This window comes from Exophiala xenobiotica, assembly GCF_000835505.1.
Source record: "Exophiala xenobiotica strain CBS 118157 unplaced genomic scaffold supercont1.1, whole genome shotgun sequence".
In the NCBI taxonomy this organism is placed as follows: domain Eukaryota; kingdom Fungi; phylum Ascomycota; class Eurotiomycetes; order Chaetothyriales; family Herpotrichiellaceae; genus Exophiala; species Exophiala xenobiotica.
In genome coordinates, this window is record NW_013562494.1 from 2,457,838 (window position 1) to 2,477,665 (window position 19,828).

General features: G+C 51.8%; 9 protein-coding genes across 10 annotated transcripts; 3 read left to right on the top strand and 6 right to left on the bottom strand.

Moving 5' to 3' along the window:
* Positions 1-204: 204 nt before the first annotated feature.
* On the top strand, positions 205-4,510 carry PV05_00949 (uncharacterized protein). The gene is made up of 2 exons (XM_013465886.1): positions 205-637; positions 685-4,510. The coding sequence occupies exons 1-2, from the start codon at positions 502-504 to the stop codon at positions 4,164-4,166; spliced, it is 3,618 nt and encodes a 1,205-aa protein (XP_013321340.1). The 5' UTR covers positions 205-501; the 3' UTR covers positions 4,167-4,510.
* On the bottom strand, positions 4,334-7,635 carry PV05_00950 (uncharacterized protein). Its single transcript, XM_013465887.1, has 4 exons — positions 7,272-7,635; positions 6,602-7,217; positions 4,899-6,502; positions 4,334-4,794 (listed from the first exon to the last, which is right to left on the bottom strand). Exons 1-4 carry the CDS (start codon positions 7,365-7,367, stop codon positions 4,543-4,545), a joined length of 2,568 nt encoding a protein of 855 aa, XP_013321341.1. The 5' UTR covers positions 7,368-7,635; the 3' UTR covers positions 4,334-4,542.
* Positions 7,636-7,812: 177 nt separating this feature from the next.
* On the top strand, positions 7,813-9,278 carry PV05_00951 (uncharacterized protein). The gene is made up of 2 exons (XM_013465888.1): positions 7,813-8,855; positions 8,908-9,278. Exons 1-2 carry the CDS (start codon positions 7,862-7,864, stop codon positions 9,123-9,125), a joined length of 1,212 nt encoding a protein of 403 aa, XP_013321342.1. The 5' UTR covers positions 7,813-7,861; the 3' UTR covers positions 9,126-9,278.
* PV05_00952 (uncharacterized protein) lies at positions 9,091-10,070 on the bottom strand. The gene is made up of 2 exons (XM_013465889.1): positions 9,823-10,070; positions 9,091-9,565 (listed from the first exon to the last, which is right to left on the bottom strand). The coding sequence occupies exons 1-2, from the start codon at positions 9,955-9,957 to the stop codon at positions 9,371-9,373; spliced, it is 330 nt and encodes a 109-aa protein (XP_013321343.1). The 5' UTR covers positions 9,958-10,070; the 3' UTR covers positions 9,091-9,370.
* A 288-nt stretch (positions 10,071-10,358) lies between these two features.
* On the bottom strand, positions 10,359-12,529 carry PV05_00953 (uncharacterized protein; the record flags this gene model as incomplete). The annotated part of the gene is made up of 1 exon (XM_013465890.1): positions 10,359-12,529. One exon carries the CDS (start codon positions 12,527-12,529, stop codon positions 10,637-10,639), a length of 1,893 nt encoding a protein of 630 aa, XP_013321344.1. The 3' UTR covers positions 10,359-10,636.
* Positions 12,530-14,094: 1,565 nt separating this feature from the next.
* On the bottom strand, positions 14,095-15,228 carry PV05_00954 (uncharacterized protein; the record flags this gene model as incomplete). The annotated part of the gene is made up of 1 exon (XM_013465891.1): positions 14,095-15,228. One exon carries the CDS (start codon positions 15,226-15,228, stop codon positions 14,095-14,097), a length of 1,134 nt encoding a protein of 377 aa, XP_013321345.1.
* Positions 15,229-15,813: 585 nt separating this feature from the next.
* PV05_00955 lies at positions 15,814-16,980 on the top strand. Of its 2 annotated transcripts, XM_013465893.1 has the most exons (3): positions 15,814-15,886; positions 15,942-16,317; positions 16,497-16,980. In XM_013465893.1, exons 1-3 carry the CDS (start codon positions 15,849-15,851, stop codon positions 16,866-16,868), a joined length of 786 nt encoding a protein of 261 aa, XP_013321347.1. In that variant the 5' UTR covers positions 15,814-15,848; the 3' UTR covers positions 16,869-16,980. The 2 variants fall into 2 exon arrangements, with proteins under 2 accessions (XP_013321347.1, XP_013321346.1); XM_013465892.1 differs by having other exon boundaries at positions 15,814-16,317.
* Positions 16,907-18,080, bottom strand: PV05_00956 (uncharacterized protein). The gene is made up of 3 exons (XM_013465894.1): positions 17,949-18,080; positions 17,845-17,889; positions 16,907-17,789 (listed from the first exon to the last, which is right to left on the bottom strand). Exons 1-3 carry the CDS (start codon positions 18,022-18,024, stop codon positions 17,026-17,028), a joined length of 885 nt encoding a protein of 294 aa, XP_013321348.1. The 5' UTR covers positions 18,025-18,080; the 3' UTR covers positions 16,907-17,025.
* PV05_00957 (uncharacterized protein) lies at positions 18,058-19,800 on the bottom strand. Its single transcript, XM_013465895.1, has one exon. The coding sequence runs from the start codon at positions 19,747-19,749 to the stop codon at positions 18,646-18,648; it is 1,104 nt and encodes a 367-aa protein (XP_013321349.1). The 5' UTR covers positions 19,750-19,800; the 3' UTR covers positions 18,058-18,645.
* Positions 19,801-19,828: the final 28 nt, after the last annotated feature.

Consider the following 19,828-nt stretch of genomic DNA (forward strand, 5'->3'; position numbering starts at 1 on the left):
TCCGTCGTGTCCGTGTCATCCCGGTAGTGGCCCTTGTAGTCTGCTGTGGAACCTCAACTGGAGGTTTGGCGTGGTGCCGGTCATTGTCTCAGAGGTTGTGGTGTCGCACAGATATATGGGGATGGACCAATCAGCGTGCTTGGTACATATGAATCGAAGATTTACCAATGGCATGGGAATTCAGGTCCACGCACCTTCAAACAACTTTTTCACTTCCTCGTATCATTCACTCAAGGCAGTTGCCCCTTCAGGATTCTCTTCTCCGCGACAGAAGCGGATTGCAGCAAGTCTCCATCCCGCCGTCTATCCCTTGGACTTGAGTGCCACGTGCTTTGTTCGAGAAGCCTCGAGCATGGCTAACTCTCACCGCTTTCATCCCTTCATTCCTGTACGTCGTGTGCGAATCAGGGACCTGTCTTTGTTGTGACTGTACCTATGGCTTTGCTTTTACCTCCATTCTAGTCCTTCCTTGGCAGCATCTCACGATTGTGCTGCGACATTATGAAGTTTGGCCGGAATCTTCCACGGAATCAAGTCCCCGAGTGGGCCTCCGCCTACATCAACTACAAGGCTCTGAAGAAGTTGATAAAAGCGGCTGCTGAGGGTGAAAAGCAGGATGGGAATCTCGATCTTGCTGGTAGGATGGGTTGACACGGGGACTTTGGCAAAGCTCATATTATTTAGGATTCTTCCATACCTTGGACCGCAATCTTGAAGATGTTGACCACTTCTACAACAAAAAGTTCCACGACTTCTCACGCCGTCTGAAGCTTCTCGAAGACCGCTACGGTATCTCCTCCGAAGCCGTCGCCCAACTCGATCCAGACGAGCGAGAAGACCTCCTGGCAGCACTGCTTGAACTGCGAGGTCAACTGCGCAAACTACAGTGGTATGGCGAGGTCAATAGGAGAGGGTTCATAAAGATCACAAAGAAGCTTGACAAGAGGATACCGGCAGCTCACGCGCAGAAGAAATATTTGGAGCTCAAGGTCGACCCATCGGCTTTTGCCACAAATGCGCAGCTCTTCGCCTCCTTGAACAGAATCAATGACTCCATCGCCGTGCTCAGCGAGGTGCCGGCCTCTACAAACAACGATGATGTTGCTTCCATTTCCTCCCTTTCGCTTAAGCGGACCACATCTCGACCATCCCTAAATATACCCTCGGAGCAACTGGCCAAAGCCGAGTTGAAGATTCGTCAAGACGATGCGAAAGCGCTTGAAGAATGGATCAAAGGGACCGGTAAACCGTCGTCAGACAGTTCCGAACCTGCGCAGCAGCAGCTTCTCAAGACCATACTTCAGAGGGCCATCTCGAATCGAAGCAAGGCTTGTATAGCATATCTGTTGCGGGAGGTTGTCTTTCTGGATGATCACGACGACATCAACAGACGAAACTGCATTCATCGTCTAATTATCTCGATTGGTCGAAAGCAATCCAATACCGACCATGATCCTACGGCGGCATCTTTTCCTGACGCTGAAAAGGAGCTCTACAACTTCATCACGCCTGCTACTGATCCATCGTCACAATTCAAACGCTCTGTTGTCCAAGACGACCAACGCAGCCGGATTTTGACAAGAGATGATGAATCGATATCCTTTCTCCAGTTCCTGCTTGACAACTTGCAGCCGGTGCAACGTTCTGGGCTACTAGCCAGGGACAGTGCCGGACGGACACCTTTGCATTTTGCTGCCGAATACGGTATCAGAGTGATGTGTGAAATCATCATTGAGCATCTCAGAGCGTGGAAATTGTTTGACGTCTCCGAAGGCATTGACGGTCCACAATGGCAAGACAACGAAGGTTGGGCACCTTTGCATCTCAGTGTGATTGGTGGGCACCCCTTGACCACTAAGGCATTGCTCGATGCAGAGGAGAGTGTCTCCGCTCATATTGGAAGGACTTCGATTCGTCGTAACTCTCCAAAATCATCTGCCGCATTGGCTCTGGCGACAAAGGCAAACTTCATCGAGATTGTGCGTCTCTTGATAAATGCAGGTGTCGACGTCAATTACCAAGACGAGCAGGGCGATACGGCTCTCCATGTGGCTGCTAGATTTGGCCACTCTGAATGCGCCGCGTTGCTTCTGGAAGGTACAGACATCCAGAAAGCCGACACCGAGCTCTGCGAACACACCTATGCGTGGACGCCCTTGTTCATTGCGTGTGTCGATGGTCATCTTTCGATCGTCGAGCTGCTTATTGAGCATGGTGCTGATCTCGACAGGGTCGACTCTTCTGGCTGGAATGCTAAGGAGCATGCAGCCTTGAGAGGTCACGTCAGCATTGCTCAACGATTGGCTAGCATCATGCCTGAGTCGGATCCAGATACGGATTCTCCACTGTCGACTTCTCCGCCTTCGGTGTCTTCGTCTCTGATTGAGAGAACTTCCAATGGCATCGGATCTCAGATTCCAACAGTTAAGATCAGCGAGCCTGTGAAATCATTCGGTCACCGATATCTGACCGACACGAGCATGGTTTTGGTCAGCCTCGGCACCATGGACACTCGAAAGAGTATTCGAGCTGTGAATCTTGACCGGATACCGCTGGCAAATGCTCACACAACACAGCTTGATACGGCTTTGTCCATTGTGGTCTCGGCAAAATGTGCAGAAGGCGAGGCTGAAGTGATTGACCTGCCTGTGCAGGACAATATCTCCACGGAACCGATCGTGTTTCATGCAGCCGAACCCTCGAAAGTCAAGCTGCTATTCGATCTCATTCCGACATACGCCGGGTCGCGAGAACGTATTGTCGGACGAGGAGTCGCCCTCCTCTCGAGCATCAAATCTAGCTTAGGTACGAAAAGAATGCCTCTACAGGGAGATGTCACAGTCCCGATTGTCGCAGCGAACGACCTGGAAGTCATTGGGTCAGTGACATTTAATTTTCTCGTCATCACACCTTTCAAGCATCCCAACATGTCGGTTACCGAGAATCAGACATATTGGAAGAGTATGGCATCGACTATGCTCATTGGTCATCGCGGATTAGGCAAGAATTTCGCTGCCGGTAGACGGTCATTGCAACTAGGCGAGAACACCATTCAGTCATTCATCGCTGCCGCTAACCTGGGAGCATCTTACGTTGAATTCGATGTGCAACTGACAAAAGATCATGTTCCCGTCATCTACCACGACTTCTTGGTCAGCGAAACGGGCATTGATGCTCCGGTGCATACACTCACGCTTGAGCAATTTTTGCATGTTAACGACATGCGCACTCCTCGACACTCTCGGCCTGCTTCACCGGTCCCAGTTGAGAACCCAAAAATCATGAACCTCAAAAATGGCGATCCGCGGTCGGCCAGAATGCGGTCCATGTCTGTCGGCGGCACCGACAAAGACGACACCATCGACATGCAAGAGCGCATGAAACATACCAGAGATTTCAAGAAGAAAGGTTTCAAAGGCAACAGTCGGGGTAATCATATCCACGCGCCCTTCGCAACATTAGAGGAGATGTTCATCAAACTTCCACCGAACGTCGGATTTAACATTGAAATGAAGTACCCGATGCACTGGGAGAGTGAGGATGAGGAGATGGACACGTATGCCGTTGAGCTGAATTCGTTCGTGGACACGGTGCTCACCAAAGTATATGACCTTGGCAAGGGACGGAACATTATTTTCTCGTCGTTCAACCCAGATATTTGTCTGTTGCTGTCGTTCAAGCAGCCCAGCATTCCGGTCTTGTTCCTGACCGATGCGGGAACGAGTGCAGTGGGCGATATCCGCGCGACGAGCCTGCAGGAGGCAATTCGATTTGCTAGCCGATGGAACTTGTTGGGCGTCGTGAGTGCGGCGGAGCCCCTTGTCGCAGCACCGAGGCTTGTGAGGGTCGTCAAGGAGAGCGGCTTGGTCTGTGTGAGTTATGGGGTGTTGAACAACGATTCGACGAAGGTGAAACTGCAGGTTAAACAAGGGATCGATGCGGTTATTGTGGATAGCGTGCTTGCTATAAGAAGAGGATTGACGGGGCCGGATCGGAAGACGGATGCCCAGCAGGTCAGTGGAAATGGAGACGAAAAGGGTTCAATGACGAATCGGACGCTCGAAAAGAATCTTACGGGGAGTACGGAGAGTCTGGAGATTCCTGTGCCAGTGGCCGTGGAGACGACCGATGAGCCGGACGAGATTGCAGTGGAACTGCAGCGGTGAATGAGTCAGAACGCTCGGTGGATCTGGACCACAGAGAGGCTGGCAAGCGTGATTACTCCAATGCATGCAACGGCCTGCCAGGCTGCATCAACTGCAAGCGAAGGCCAATGATGGGAATGACTAGCAATCAGCGTGGTCGTTCTCGACGACGTATGGCGCATGGATGGGATGACTTCTAAAAATGAACACAACGCATCTGTCCATCGGATGTACACAATACGGGCCAGATTGGACGGCCGAACCATAGAGATATCGAACAGACATCAATGTCATTCTCCTCTTGATCAGGAGAATTCTGGGCGTTTTGATAACAGTATAGAAAACTGAACGAGGCTTGTTCAGCCTGCCAGCTCCCAGCCCGGGATGTTGAGCCTGGCTACATCAGACAGGCCTCCTTTTCCGAGGAGTGCAGCTCACTTCCACCGATGCGCACTTTACGGCCATGACTTTTGTTGCCAGGTGCACGCGTGCCTCCGCCAGCAGGAGCTTTCCCTCTAGTACTATCGTCCGGTGAAGAAGAGAGATAGATGAAGACGTCGACGATCCATTCGTACCATACTCTCCGATCGTCGGTCCTGCGCCACATGGTCACGCTGAGTTCGGAGTTGTCGGGGACTGTCAATGGAGCCTAGATTTTTGAAGGAGATGGCAGTTAGTTCCCAACTTGAGCATTGGGTAGAACGATTTAGGCTACGGCCTTGTAGGGTACGGAAACAGTGTAAGTGGACTTACCTTTAAAGGAAAATATATAGGGAACCAACTGATCATGCCTTCGCTCTTGGCGTCCATGGTGTTGGGATTCGTCGAGAGTTCGACGCCTCTGTACAGGACTGTCTCGAAGTATCCGGCTAAGCCGTGGCATGTGCCGCGGTTGGGAATGGGGAAGGTGAGTGTTGTGCTGCGCGCGTTGTGCGCGTTAGATACCGCGGTGTCCTTGGGTGCGGTCGGAAGGGCCGGGTTGGGGTGTTGAAAGGCCCATGTCGTTCCTATTACGGGGATGGGAGCGGGTAGGGGCGCGGATGGCGACGGTGAAGGTTGAGAAGAGCGGGCGTGGGCTTGAGAGTACGGCGTGTTGGGTGCAGACGTGGACATGGTTGCCGAGGTAGGAGACGTTGGGCTTGATGTCTGAAAGGGAGCGGTCTCCGGGGTCGTCGTGCTCAAGAAGTCGATGGCGTTTAGCATGACGACGTAGGGCGTCTCGGGTGCGCTGGGGTTCGTCGGAGTCATGCCGTGCATGATATCTGCGTGTAGTTTTGGCGCGGCGATCGGACTGATGTGTGCGGTGTACGATGCTGGGATGGAGATGCCGTGGACTGGGTTCAGAAGGTGTTGGACCCCGTCGAGACATTCGGGCGAGAGTTCGTTGTCGGCAAACGAGCCGAGCAGCTCCGAGATGAGGATGTCGATTTTATACGGGGTCGATGAGGATGTTGATGGGGCGGTGGCGAGAAGATATGTGGAGTCGAGCGATGGAGAGCCAGTGAAGCTCTCGCGAGGTGCTTCGGTATTGGGCTCGTTCTGGCTTTCGACGTCCTGTTCGGTATTGTAGACGCGTGATATGGGCTTGGAAGTCGCCGGACGAACGGGACCTCGCCATAGTCTCATGTCGGATTTGACCAGATTGACGCCGTTGTTCCATGTGGTCTCATTGTGCCGCTGAAGCAAGACGAAGGCATTTGGGTTCTTTTCTAGTGCCCACATGTCGATCTCGACGCCGACGTCTTCGCTTGCTTTGAGGGCTCGCGTGACGAGCGGGCCTCGACCTGCTCCGACGACGGCTACCACCACCCGGCCATCGGGATTGGATGTGGGCTTGCCTTGTTCGATCCAGTCGTGCAATGCGCGGGCGATGGCTCGCTCGTACCATGCATACTTTATTGGGTCTTTCTCGAAGACCTCATATGTGATGCTCTCGAGGTTGACTGTGAGTGGCTGCAACGGCGCTTGGAGGTAGTCTTGGTATCCGGCGCCGAAGCTGGCGATTGCGTCCGGGATGGGCTGTTTGGTCTGGAGGTTGCGCATGTATGATAGTTGCGGTGTTGGATCTTTAATATGCTGATTCTCCGCTGCTTCGGCTAGAGTTGGGAATGTCGCAGAAGCTGGAGCAGTGCTGTTCGTTGTGGTTGGGATAGGGCCGACGTTGCAGAGTAGAAACCATGGGGGTGTGCGTAATGAGACGAAGCGGCTGATGAATGCTTGATGTGCTCGGGAAAGCACTGGATAGCCCTTGGCGTTCTTGGTGAAGACCTTAGAATCCAACGTGATTATGCGGACGGGTTCAGAATACCAGCGCGATTGAATAGGTGTTGGCGGCAAGAGCTTGGGTAAGGATAGTGCTGCAATCGTCAGTAGAGGAAAGGGGAACAGTGAGCGGACAAATGAGGTCGATGTTGAGGAAGCTGACTCGGCGTGCAGATGTGCTACGACATGCTTACCTACGCATAATCTAGATGGATATTTACATATCGATCTAATCATGTCCCACGCTTCCCATGAGCCAAAAACGTCTAGTCTTTTCGTCCCAGCCTCGTCCAAGTCTGAAAATTGCTGTCGTGCGAAGGATCGCAGATCACCCATTTCAGCTCCCTCGTCATCGGGGTTGTCGATGATTGGGAACCAGATATAAATCTGCATATAAGGACCTTGGCTGAGCCCGTCTAGGATTGCTCGGGCATACTCAGCGATGCCGCTGTCAGCTGCCCCTCGACTTCGCAATCGAGGACCTGGAATGATAACATAGCTGACACCACAGAAAGCAGCGTAAGCCAGTTCCAGTCTCAGAACTTGTCGCGACACGTCCGCAATGATGGGGTCCGGAGAATTCAAGTCAACCCAGGAGCTTGTAACTCCAATGATCTGGCTGATCGACTCTTCAGGGCTCAGTGGAGTATCGGCCGGAGTAAGAGCCGGCACAACAACCGGTGATGCATTCTTGGTCTTGGTGATGTCTTCACCCGCAACAATGGCATGCTGAGAAAGAGACGTTGAAAGGAGGCTTAAGACCCGAGAATGAAAATGTGGAGTCGTGATAGGAGTCGTTACCATGTCATACTATGAGAAGATTAGACGTAAACGCAGACAAGTCTCTGTCTGCCTCGCACTCACATTTGCAGAATGGGCATCTCGGACGTTGTCCGCCGTGACTGGTAAGGGTCTTTTGGGATCGTGATGACCGATCACGAAAGGTGGAGGGCCCTCCATACTGGTTGCCCCGTGGAATTGGCCGATTGTTTCAAAAGCCGAGGACAGTGATAAATACTTTCTGTCCCCAGACAAGCCCTGCCTTAACGTCTATGCGAGCCTTGTCCTTCTGAAGGTCGCAAATGTGGTCAGCTTGGAGGACTTAGGCTAAGAACTTCCCAGCTCATTTTTGAGGTTATGCGGCGAGAAAATAAAACCTCCAGGGTGCAAAACTGGCTCCCTTCCACTGTAAATTCAGTTGAAAGACTTTGGGAGGACGCATGAAACGTACCTAATTGTGGTAAGAAAAGGTCAAGGGAGGTTTGAAATGTTCCCGGCCAAAACGAGTTAGTGTCTTCTTCAGTGCCAAGGTCGACGAGGCTGCGAACTGATCACGTGCCTGAGGTAGGACTCGGAGCTCGATTGAGATGTGAAGAAACATTTATTTTCCTCTTCCCGATCGTCAGTTCAGCAACCACTTCCCTCGCAGTAGCCCCTTGAGCTGCTTGGACACTATGAGTGTCGCCAGATCCTCCGAATGTGTATTCTGTCTTTTCTCCCGATCCTCCCGTCCTGCTTCGGCTGCTCGCCGCCAATTCCACTCCTCCCCGATCCATCAGAAGCGAAAGCCGCGCTTCCCGAGCGTCAAAGCTGTTTTTAATGAAATAGACATCGACAAAGCCGGCAAAGAGTTCCTCGAAGCGGCCGATGGCGCTGCTTCGCAGAAGTACTCCCCTGAACAACGTGCCGCGATTCAAGCCGCCCAAAAAATCATCGATCCAGAAAAACTGCAACAACAGACAGGCAATCGGACGGATCCCTGGAGGGTCAGATACTACGATGATCTGGCAAAAATAAATCCTGTCGTCGACAAGCCGGTGAAACAACCTTGGACGAACCTCGATGAGAACTCGCGACTGAAAACCGACGAAGAATTTGAAGATGACTTGGTCAAGCTTATGCACGAGATACCCAGTCCGCGGCACCCTAATGACTTTGATCCAAAACTTTGGGACAAATTTGATGAGAATCTCAGATTGACCGTTGGAAAAGAAGAAGCAGAAAGACGGCCCCGGACGGCGCTGGCGCCAGACTTGCCCGACATCTCCCCCAAGGTTGTGAAGAAAAAGGTGACTAATAAGGATGGTGAGGTGGTCCAGGAGGAGCCGCCGTCCGCTGCACTTGTCATGTTGATGCAGATGACTGGATATACGAAAGAGGACATCGCTAAGCTGAGGGTCAGGACGGTCATCGTTCATTCAGTTGCGAATCAGACCAGACTAGGAAAGATCCGTAAATTCTACGTTTTGTCCGTGGCCGGTAACGGGAATGGTATGGTCGGTATTGGCGAAGGGAAGGGAGTGGAAATCCAGGATGCCTACATTCAGAGCCAATATCGGGCCATCCGAAGCATGAAACCCATAATGCGGTATGAAGATCGGACGACATTCGGAGATCTCAGTGCCAAATTCAGCGCGACCGAGTTGGAACTTTATGCAAGGCCACCAGGTATGATTGCACCAGATTGGGCTCAGTGGAACTCATACTGACACGGGTACAGGATTCGGGCTCCGCTGCCAAAAGTATATCTGGGAAGTTTGCAAAGCCGCAGGAATTCACGATCTCGCGGCCAGAGTTACACGGTCGAGAAACCCCATGAACACGGTCAAAGCAACTGTTCAGGCTCTAATGGGACAGAAACATCCGGAAGATATCGCAAGAGCCCGTGGAAAGAAGTTGGTCGATGTGCGAAAAGTCTACTACGCCGGACAGACATAGATTGTGTTCATCATGCTTGTGAGGGCAAGTGAGCTGTACTTCAAGGCAGACCTGTATCATACATTATTGTTACAAATCCCGCCTGCAGATTCGTAGCAAGGTGCTGGGAACTCTGGCAATCCAGCCCAGGATGTTGTTCTATTTGTGCACCCCTGGAGAATCGTCGTCGCGTTCCGGTCGTCCGTCAGGACGTGTGGCCTGGTTTCATCGCTACCGACGTGGTTTCTTCTTTTTCTTCTCAAACCCTAGCCTTGATCGTGTTCGGGTTGAAATCCTTCTTCATCCATACCATCCAACTGGCCTTGTTGTAATACTATGCTGTACACACTGGCCTTCATCAGGGTGTACACGCTGGCCACCTTCCGCTCCAGCAGGCGAAGTCCTTCTGCGATCTCGAGCGTCATGGGCCCGCTCGATAGTGTCGCCAAGGTCGATGAGAGCTACAAAGTTCGAAAGTGGTTAGTATGAAACATGTTTCCAGATGAGAACGCGTAGCATATTCTGCGATCCAACAATGATTGGCGTCCTCAGATGGGGCCGGGCCAACGATGTTCAGGACGGAGTGATAATGAGCCGTGCTATCAACCCCTGGTAGGTAGGTAGGGGATTGTCTTCTTTTCGCGCCTCTCATCGCACCAATTCTTTGGGCCTTCCAATCGTGAAAACGAAACGGACACTAAATAACCGGGGGGCTTACTTCTTTCATGTTCTTGGACAACCGGTCGTACTCGTCCAGGACTTCTTGTTCGAGCGGTGAAACCCCTGATGGACCTTGCCCAGTCAAGTTGAGGATCGAACTTTTCGAGTCGTTATACGTCGAGTTTTCCTCCATTGCGTTACAAACGTGGTGGCACGGCGGACTTGCTATGGATGGTGAGATCGTGGGAGGTTGTCACACGTTGTAAAGGAGAAGATGAGTAGTCAGGCCATGTCGCGTGTTCAAGGCTGAAACAGAGAAGTGGGAACTGTTGTTGGTGGTGGCCGATGAGCATCTAGTCTTATCTCGATCACGTGTAAGCCCTACAAACCCGAATTTATATCGATCCTCTCGAGCATTCTTCGAAGCCATAGCTGGAATCAAACTACGGAGGAAGTTCTCCTGAGAAAGGTGTAGGAACTCAGACTCACGTTCGATGTGGCCTGTGATGAGTTGACGACGCGTGCTCTCGTATAGTATGAGCACGTTGACATGTTGCATCTGTTTGCTACGAAATGTGATGTAAGTAGTGACTGGTTCAATCAAGCTTCTATATACTCCGTACAACCTGCAATGTTTGCTAATGTACAAATCCGCCTTGCCACCACTTTACGCGATCGCTGATTTGAATAGGTGCTGTTGCCAGCATCTCGGGGGGTTCCTCCTCCGATCGATCTCGACTCGATTTACCCTACACGATAAGGAAAGTCCTTCAGGAAATATGATTTTCCCGTTCCAGAAACAAACACCACCAGCGCCCCGCTGAGAAAGGAAAAAGCCGTGGGTGATACCATACTTCGCCGTTGAGACCGAGTCAACGCGAAGTTCGCCAAAATGAGAGTAGATAATCTGCTGAACTTGGCAAATGAGGGCTCGCAAATGCCAACATGCAGACGTCAGTGATGCAGCCCAGCACAAAAACTCGCAATAGCATATTCGGGATGAAGACTCCGATCATGTGCCCTGTAACCATGGCAGTGGCAAACTTCAGGAAAGATGCTGACTTTGGAGGTGCAGGTGGGATGACGACCATGTTGTTCTCGCTGTACATTGAGAAGGTTGGAGAAGGCATGCCTGGCGAGAGCATCCCTGGTGAAGGTAGACCAGGAGATGGAAGTCCGGCCGAGAACATCTTGGGCGAGAGTGGCACAGAGTTATTTCTCCTCTTTTCATAGAACGAGGCCTTCTCAGGGCTGATGGAGGGGCGGACTTCATTGACCAGTGGACTTCGTGGGACGTTCTGATTCGACCACATCTCTTGAATTCCGAGAGATATAGACCTGTTGCGGAGGGTGAGCGTCTCCTTGCGCAGGACGGAGTGTACTGTCGTTTTGATCCCAGACAATTCGTTCTGGAAGGACAAATTCGATCCGTTGACGTCAGTTCTCAACATCTGTAGCTGGCGCTGGAGGTCTCGGATCTCATCCATAGCGTGTGCAAAGCGCCTCTGCCACACTAGATCTGGATTATGAGCATAAGCTGGCGGGGGCGTGGGATGCTGGCCTACTTGTGTAAGATATTGTTTTCTCTGCACGGCAGAAGTAGGAGTGCGTCCTGCTTGTCGAGGCACAGCCGGGTAGTACGTAAAATTGGTGTCGTTGACCATTGGACTCCCCCAGCTGGCAGTACTACTGCTAACGGGAGTGAATTCGTCATCTTCAAACCGCCAAGGGATGTTTTCGAAAGTGGTCTTGAGAGATTTGATAAGTGCGTCATTGGGACAGTCCGCAGTGTCGACTGTCAGCCGAGTGGCCTTTGGAGTAGAAGGTGGTGTGTCTTCTTTCGCGCGCAATAGCTCCAATGCTTTCTGGACCAAGGGCAGCAGATGCCTAAGCGCCCATTTGCCGATCGAGTCGACCCAAACAAGAAATTGGTTGAAGTGTTCATCCTTGGTGAGGTCAAATTTGCACAAGGGTGCCATGCAATACGCCTGGCCATGGTCGATCCAATGTAAATTCATCACTGCAAATGAGTTCTCGATGACGCAGGAGAAGGATATTGGCAGCTCGGGCATCATCTGTCCCTTCCAGGCCTGAGCGTATAGCATCTGAAGTGCACGAACACAACATGCTCCTCCCGTCGCACATTGGTTGTTGGCAACCTCCAATCGTTGTTGACTATCACCAGCATGGGCACGTTCGAATACGAGGAAAGGGCAGTAGACCGCAGCGCCGGGTGAGATGTAACCAGTGTCGAAGTGGACAATGGTCCCTGTGGTCACCAGCCAAGAGGGCAAGGTATTGAGCTCTTCTGCGGTCAGAGCTGAAGACGAGAAGCCGCAGCCAAGTCCCGAGCGAGGAATGTTGAGCTCATAGAGAGGGCCCATCTGATTGATAGCGCGCTCTGGGAGGGCTTCCCGACTGAAGTATGGGATCATACATCGAGCAAGTCTCGGTTCGTTGTCGATAGGCGGAAGCAAGTTCGGAGGAAATAAGGGCGAGGGTCCAAAGCCCCTTCCCATGACAACTTGTTCCCGGAACGATTGCTTGAGGTCATCGAACCTCGCCGCGTTTGGCATGTCCGCTTCTATCATGGTAAGAAGATTTGTCGGAAGCTTCTCTTTTGGTGCTGTCTCAACTATCCTGATGCGATGTGGGCCGAGGACATGGTGACGGTAGGATTTCCAGGGAAGGTGACTGCCATCATACGACGAAGGAGGCAAGTCAGCATCTATGGCGATTTCGATGACGCCGGTAGTAGGTGACATGTCGTTCATTCTGGACAGAGTGCCGTGATGATGGTGTTTGAAGAGTTGGACAGAGGACAGCCAAAAAGGCCTAGCCAGTTGGCAGGTTATGAGGAGACTGATGGACGTCAGCAATGCCTGGAAGGTTTCTCAAGCACAGCATATGTCAAGATCAATGATGACAGACTAAGTAACAATGGAGACCGGAATGGTGGAAGTAAAAGATGGAGTCTTTGTCAGGAAGAGGGGACAGATATAACTGTTAGACACCAGCTGAATTCACCACAGGTGGTTGTCACAAATTCCCTTCAAGCCATACTCTCTAAGCGCCGTCACTCCAGACATCGGAGCAGGGGAGGCCATCGCCACTGAGACCCTTGCAATATTGCTCCAGATAGGGTAACGGCACATGAGCCGGGGAGGTGAGTACCAGCCCGTCTATGTCAAGCCCTCCCTACCTCGTAGCAAGCGCCCGAAAGTTTAATGCTGGTAGACGGCTAAGCCGATCGTGGGAACGCTGGCGCTCATGCGGATGCAGAGATTGGATGTCGAGACTGGCAATAAGGAAAGCATGCATCGACAAGTGCATATAGACATGCTATCTCTTTGGGGTGATCGACAGGGTTCGGCAAACTCCAGGATGTCTGTAAGCCTGGGAATAGCAACGACAGCCACAAAAGGAATCACCAGGCCCGGGTACATGGCATGGCTACTGCTCGGTAGGGCTCACTAGGCTCAAGCATGTCTTGACATTGGCTGTGACTCCCACGCTCTGCGAATGCGTGTCGAAATGCAAGTTGCTGAGAGGTGGCATGGCCAGCAAGTTGAAACCATGTGGGCGTCTACTCGAAAAGCTCGATAGGTTGACTAAGTCAACAACGAAGTCGTAGATTGGGTGTCACCCCTGGCGCTTAAAAATAGCCTGACCCCGATGGTGCCATTGGACGGCAAGGCGGCAACTATGCCGCATCCAACTCTCGACTGCAGTTCAGTGCAGTGACGATATTCCAGGTTGCATGCAGATGGCTGAAAACAGTCAGTTGCAGGGTGTGGGCAAGGTGTGTTGATATATCGGAAGGCTGGTGTACAGTAGGAGGCAAGGATAGAAACAAAATTGTCGCGCCGTTGACTGTCACCACCTGCCAACGGGAGATCCATCGATAAGGGCAGCGACGACCGTAATTGGGTTACGCGACCCAAGCTTTGAAGTCGGTGAATCACTACTGCAAAACACCAGCCCTTGCCTTTTCGCCCTTTTGTCACCTTCAAGTCAGGGCTCTTCGTACCCCGGCTCTCGCTCCTTCAAACCCCAGGTCTCGCTTGATGAGACCAATATAACACTATCGCCGGAAGGTCGTTCGGCGAATGCATGTACCATAGCAGGTGCCACGCTTGTCGCTCCTGGACAAGAGTCCATCACCGTTCCGGCGCGCTACGACTTTTAGGTGACGGCGCAAGTCTGCCCAGTGAGATATACGGAGTACTGCAACAGGATCAATTCATACACTCATGATACTGTACTCGCTACCTGAACGCCACGCTGGACAGTTTCCACGTGTTACTCCTAAGCAATGCAAACGAGCAGGCTAATACATCCTTGCCCAACTAGGCAAGCTCTCTGCTAAGACTTCTCTGATGATTGTCATGCGTGATTTGGGCACAACGCCAAAATTGGCAAGCTCTGAGGGTGCATACCAGTCTTCAGATTTGTTGGCGGTATTTCGCGCGAGTTGGACTCGCTTGTCAAAGTTGGTCAGCAGATCGTATATCGAGTGAAGCCTGCAGTTTTCCGCCCAATAAAATATACTGCCTATTCTTGCAGCCAGAGCCTCGACTTCGCTTTCGTCGTCAAGTCGGTATGTGCGTATGACAGCCACAGCATGAGGGAGACAACCTTCGGAGTTGTGCGTATTCAGGCAAGCCGTTTTGCCATTAACGGCGAGCGAAAATGATTGAGCAGCCTTGCTCAGATTCCACAGAAAGTTCATGTCATGGTAAACTTTCTGTGGCTCTTGTGCTGCACCTGCGAAGATCATAAGTGCGTTGTTGCACGTTGCCGCAGATCCGGCACAAGCATTGCGTGTTGCAAGCATCGAATCTTCGAGCACCTCCACGACAAAGAAGGGCCAGTAGACGTCTGGCACAGGTTGAGAGAGTTTGTGGAGATCGCACGGCTCGTCCTTGCTGTTTGCAATGATGCCTTGTTGGAGCTCGAGTTGATGAGGAGTGAATGAGGTCTTGGAATACCCCAGTGTGATTGCAGGCCGTGGCGTGGGTAGCTGCATCTTCCAACCGTCTTCGATCTCAAAATCAGGTACCTCGTCAGGCACACCATCACGATAGAAGGCTGTGTTGGTCCGGCACTTCATGTTTTCGTGGTCCTTCGCGATTGAAACGAGCAACGGTATGAAGAGCTCCGTCATCTCTTTGTTGCTCACTGTTCTTCGACTGTTAATCTGTTGGGCAAACTTGGTTGCTGCAGGACTTGGACAACAGGAGTCTCCAGAGGGTATGCCCAGAGCAAAAGCTAGACGACTCCATCTTTCGTCGTCCATCTGGTGATCTTCCACGATGATGTGGTTCGGTTCGAGGATTGTCGATCGATAATTGCACGAGCCGAAAGAGGCCGTTCTGTCGGAGAGTGTGCTGGTCGTTGTCGATGAAGAAGCCTTACGGCTGTGGCGGCCGATGCTCAAAGACCTTGGCCTTGAGAGAGGCATTTCGAAGGACGAGGGGTGGCCGAATTTGCTAGAGAAAGGGGCTTTGGTAACGGATCCTGAAACTTGAGGCAGCCTTCTGCGTGTACCTGTATGTTTGCAGCAAAGGCCTCTCAAAGGCCATCGACAAAGCATTTATCATTTACAGCCCGTCCATAGAAGTAACGATGTGCTGATACATCATTGGACGATGCAAGACCATCTATTTTAGGAGGCATGCTCCTTATGGACTCACAATGGCCTTAGGCGCCGTTACATGACGGTCGCCAAAACGGTCGCATGCAGCCTGGCATGGAGGAGACTCAGCAACCTGATTGGGGTACCGCGCGGCAAAGGCACACTCGTCCTTGCCATATTGCTATGCCTGTATTTGCAAGATATGAGGTGTGAAAAAAGTGTACCGCTTTGGCGAACGCATTCTAGGATTGATGTCTTTCAAAATGCGGTGTGACATGGCTTCAGAGGGTTCAGAGTACAATCGAGTGTCGTTTGCGCACTGACGAATACGATGTCCGTAGCATTCCAGCCTCTCGCCTTAGGTAAGCCCCCGCAGTCACTGAGTTCCAGACTGCATCGCTTATGTATACACTCTCACTTGCGTTTCCAACGTCACTGCTCGCTCGATGTTGGGCATACACGCAGCCAAACTACGAGGATACTTGTATGACGACTCCGGAAGATCGCCTGTTGCGGGTATAAAAGCTGACAACAGCCAGTCGAGGATGTGACATGAGACGACCACCGACCGTGTGCAGGATACTATTAATCCACCACGCTCCTCGACGACACCTATATCAGACACATCAGACACTCCCACAGTGGCGGCATACTACTCCGAGCTGCTCGGCACTCTCGAAATCAATCCTGAGACCCACATCTTTCTCGACAACACCGTGCCTCGTCCCTCAACAGAGAACGATCTCGAATCAAGCCGTCCACATGGCTGAATCGTCCACAGTTTCGTCGTCGTCGTCGGTCCCTGTCCCACCACCAATCACCCACATCTTAGAGACGTGCCTCATGGTCAACGACATCAAGGCTTCGACAGAATTCTACAAAACTACCTTCAACATTGCCCCTTTCATGGACACTGTAAGGCCATCTTGATCCTCCCTGACTCTTTTGACCATCGAATAACCATGTCCCGTCCACTCATGCTCACCGCTGTCCTGCCTATCCACAGCGCCCCTCCCAAAACTCCCATCCGTGACACTCTTTTATTGCACAACAAAAGCCATCCCATCTTCAACCCCACTAACTAACCCTCGCAGCCCCGAATGTCCGGTTTCGCACTGGGCCAGACCACCCTTTTACTCTTCCAGCTGGGCGCCACCGCCGCCGACTCACCTATGCCAGACGACCGTGGAACCATACCGGGTCATGGCCCCTCGCAGGATATCCTGGACTTACTCAAGCAACAACCATCCTCTGCCGAAAAGCCTAGATCGGGCTTGCATCAGCATTTCTGCCTCGCCGTGAAATCACCAGACGACGTGACTGCTTGGGAGAAGTGGTTTGAAGACAAGAACATCAAGATCACGGGCAAGGTCAATTGGCCGAGAGGTGGGAAGAGCGTGTATTTCGCTGATCCCGACGGGAATGTAGGAGAGGTTGGCAGTCGAGGGATCTGGGAGCATTATTAGAATACTTGAGCCTCGCACGGAGGAAAGCAATCGAGCCTGAGATAACATCAGAATTCGTTCTCGGATGATGTCCATATCTGCCTAGGAACGCCAGCCATGCATTCACAAGTACATTTTCCTTCCATGTTCCCACACAATGAAATCTCTAGGTTCCACATCAACCACCACCAACCTCGTTCATGACACCGCCATCCAACTTCAACACCTCCCCATTCACATAGCCACACCTCGCCAGGAAAATAACACCCATGGCCATCTCTTCATCGCTGCCTGCACGCCCTGCTGGTACTGCATGGCCCTTGTCCTTGACCTTCTCGTCTGGCATGTGTGCCTTATTATTCTCGTCGCTTTCTTTCATGGTCATCTCGCTCGGGAAGTAACCCGGAGCGATACTGTTCACCCTGATGCCCGTCTTGGCAAACTCTTTACTCATCATCCTGGACAAGTGTGCCGTCGCGGCTTTCGCAGCATTGTAGCTGAAATGTGCCTGCGAATCCCGCATCATGCCGGACATACTGCTGATCACGATCACACTGCTTGTCAGGTGTTCCGGAGCGCGCTGGAGGAGTGGCAGGAACGACACGACGGAGAAGAAAACGCTAGTGACGTTCGTGTTGTACGTCGCATTCCAGTCGTCGACGGCCTCTTCCCACAGGTTTTTCTTCATCTGTTCTGCATCGCTGGTGTCGGGGAAGCCCTTTGGACCGGAGACGCCAGCCGCGGCAATGACGAGGGAAAGATATTTCTCTCGGGACTCGATTTCCTTGGTGAGCTTCTCAAGGTCGGCCTTGGAAGTCACGTCGCACGGGCCCACGGGAATAATTTCACCATTCAGAGTCTTGTCGGAAGACTTTGGTGTGTGGGTTTTGGCGGCGTTTTCGAGGACTTCTTTGCGTCGACCGGTGATGTAGACCTTGGCTCCTACATTATGTTAGAATGCTGAACGAAGAAGATGGCCGGGTCAGGGGGGCAATACCATTAGCTGCGAGAGCCTGGGTGGCCATCAAGCCAATGCCCGTTCCTGTAATCATGAGTTAGCCGTCAACGACATAGACTGCTGTGACTGAGATCCTGACGCACCTCCACCCGTTACTAGACAGACATGGCCCTTGAGCGAGAAAAGGTTGGATATATTGAGCTGTTCGGTGGACGCCATGTTCGTTGACTTGGTCGAGATATTCAATTGAGGGGGACAATGGAAAATCTGAATAATGAGGACTGTGTGAGAAGATATTGAGGTGTGAGCTCCTGCTCGAAGATTTTATAATTGAAGACTGTTGAAATATCACAGCTTTGTGACGTAACGGCTTGTTTTCTCGCCATCATCGCTATCGATAAGCCTTGGAGCGGAGCTGGGCTCCGCATGATCCCCTATTTTATCCTCAGCCTTGCACAAGGCTTGCAATCTTTTTCGCCGTCGTATTTCAATTCTTCTCTGTTTTCGCATCGTTGGCCTTGAAGATACAAAGATCCCTTTCCCTCGTTGGTGGAAGCCTTTTCTCACTTGCCCCATTTTTGTACGAGTTGCAATACGTCTCTGGGCTTGACGCACTTCAACGGTTCTCCCTTTCCTGAATTCGTGGAGTTTGATCCCCATCAAGACCGGTCTCTCCACTGGCTGACTTCAAAACCCTACGGGCAACCCCTCGTGGGTACCGTCATTTCGGCGGTCGAACAGCCAGCTTTGTGAGTGCCACCTAAAGACACGGCCACAGAACATCCTTCGTAGAGAACGGATTGCAGAAATGAAGTTTTTGCTTCGACTTCATCATCATCTTCACGCTGCCAGTGCCAATGCAGCCATGGCCCGCACACCAGCTTCGGTCTTGTGACCTCCAATGAAGCCGCTCGCATGAACAAAGACAGCTCCGTCCTCGACCTTGTCACCCAGAAGGGCATCAAGCTCGGCATCCCGCACGCCTCGCCATGGCTCCGGCAGGCTTTTTCTGTTCTCAAATGATGACATGTCTTTGCTGACTGCCTGGATCCTCCATTTGGAGCCGGGCTCCTCCTTTTCGGGATAGATAACATAGAGTATCTTCTGTTCTGGAGAGATTCCAGCTTCTTCTTCAATGTTGTAAAGATGTTCTTTCCACGGGATGCCTGCACGAGGCAAGACCAATAGCTGGCCAGAAGAATGGGCGTCCATCCTCCCACTAAAGGCGTCCTTGACGATAGTCCTAGCCGGAAGCCAAGCCGTAGCCGCACCGTGAAGCTTCCGAAGGAAAGAGTTACCCATGAGTGTAGATGCTTGCGAAAATCGGAAATCCTCCTCTGCTTGTGGTTGTTCTGAAGTATCTCTCGAAGGAGCATCCAAAGCCAATGGGTCCTCATGATTCAAGTCATTCACCAAACTTGCAAGTGTGATTCCGCCAGCCTTAAATCTCTTTTCAATTCCTGCTTCTGCCAATTTGGCATCATCATATTGTGAGATGCCGTTGTCGTTGGCGTCCACTGCCTCAACAAAGTCGTCATACAGTTTGCGGTAGAGGAGTTCCACATCTGGGTGATCGAGAGGAAGTTTGGTGTATTGCGAAATGATGGCTTTACCAAAATGCATGTAGACTAAACCGGCAGAGGAGAGTTTCGTCTGATGCTCTGGGAAGAAACTATTAAAGGTGCGTTGATGATGATCGAAGCGGTTTTTCGAGGCGTCATATTCTCCGCCAACGTCGACAACCGTATGGCAAGTGTCGAGAAGTGCCGGGTCGCGCGTTCTGACTAGGGAAGAAGAGGCATATTGTGGGAGGAGTCGGAGCATGTAGACAGCCAACGCCTCGTCCGCGTGGAAATGCCCATTGTGAGTGCCAATCCGGAGCGGATCCGTTTTGAGTCTCTTTGAAGCTGTTTCTGCAGCCATTCTGACCAGAGTACGAAACATACACGTCTCGAAAAAGCAGAGGAAATTTGATAGGCCTGAAGTGTTCAGACCTGGTGAACTTGAGATGAAATTGTCCTGA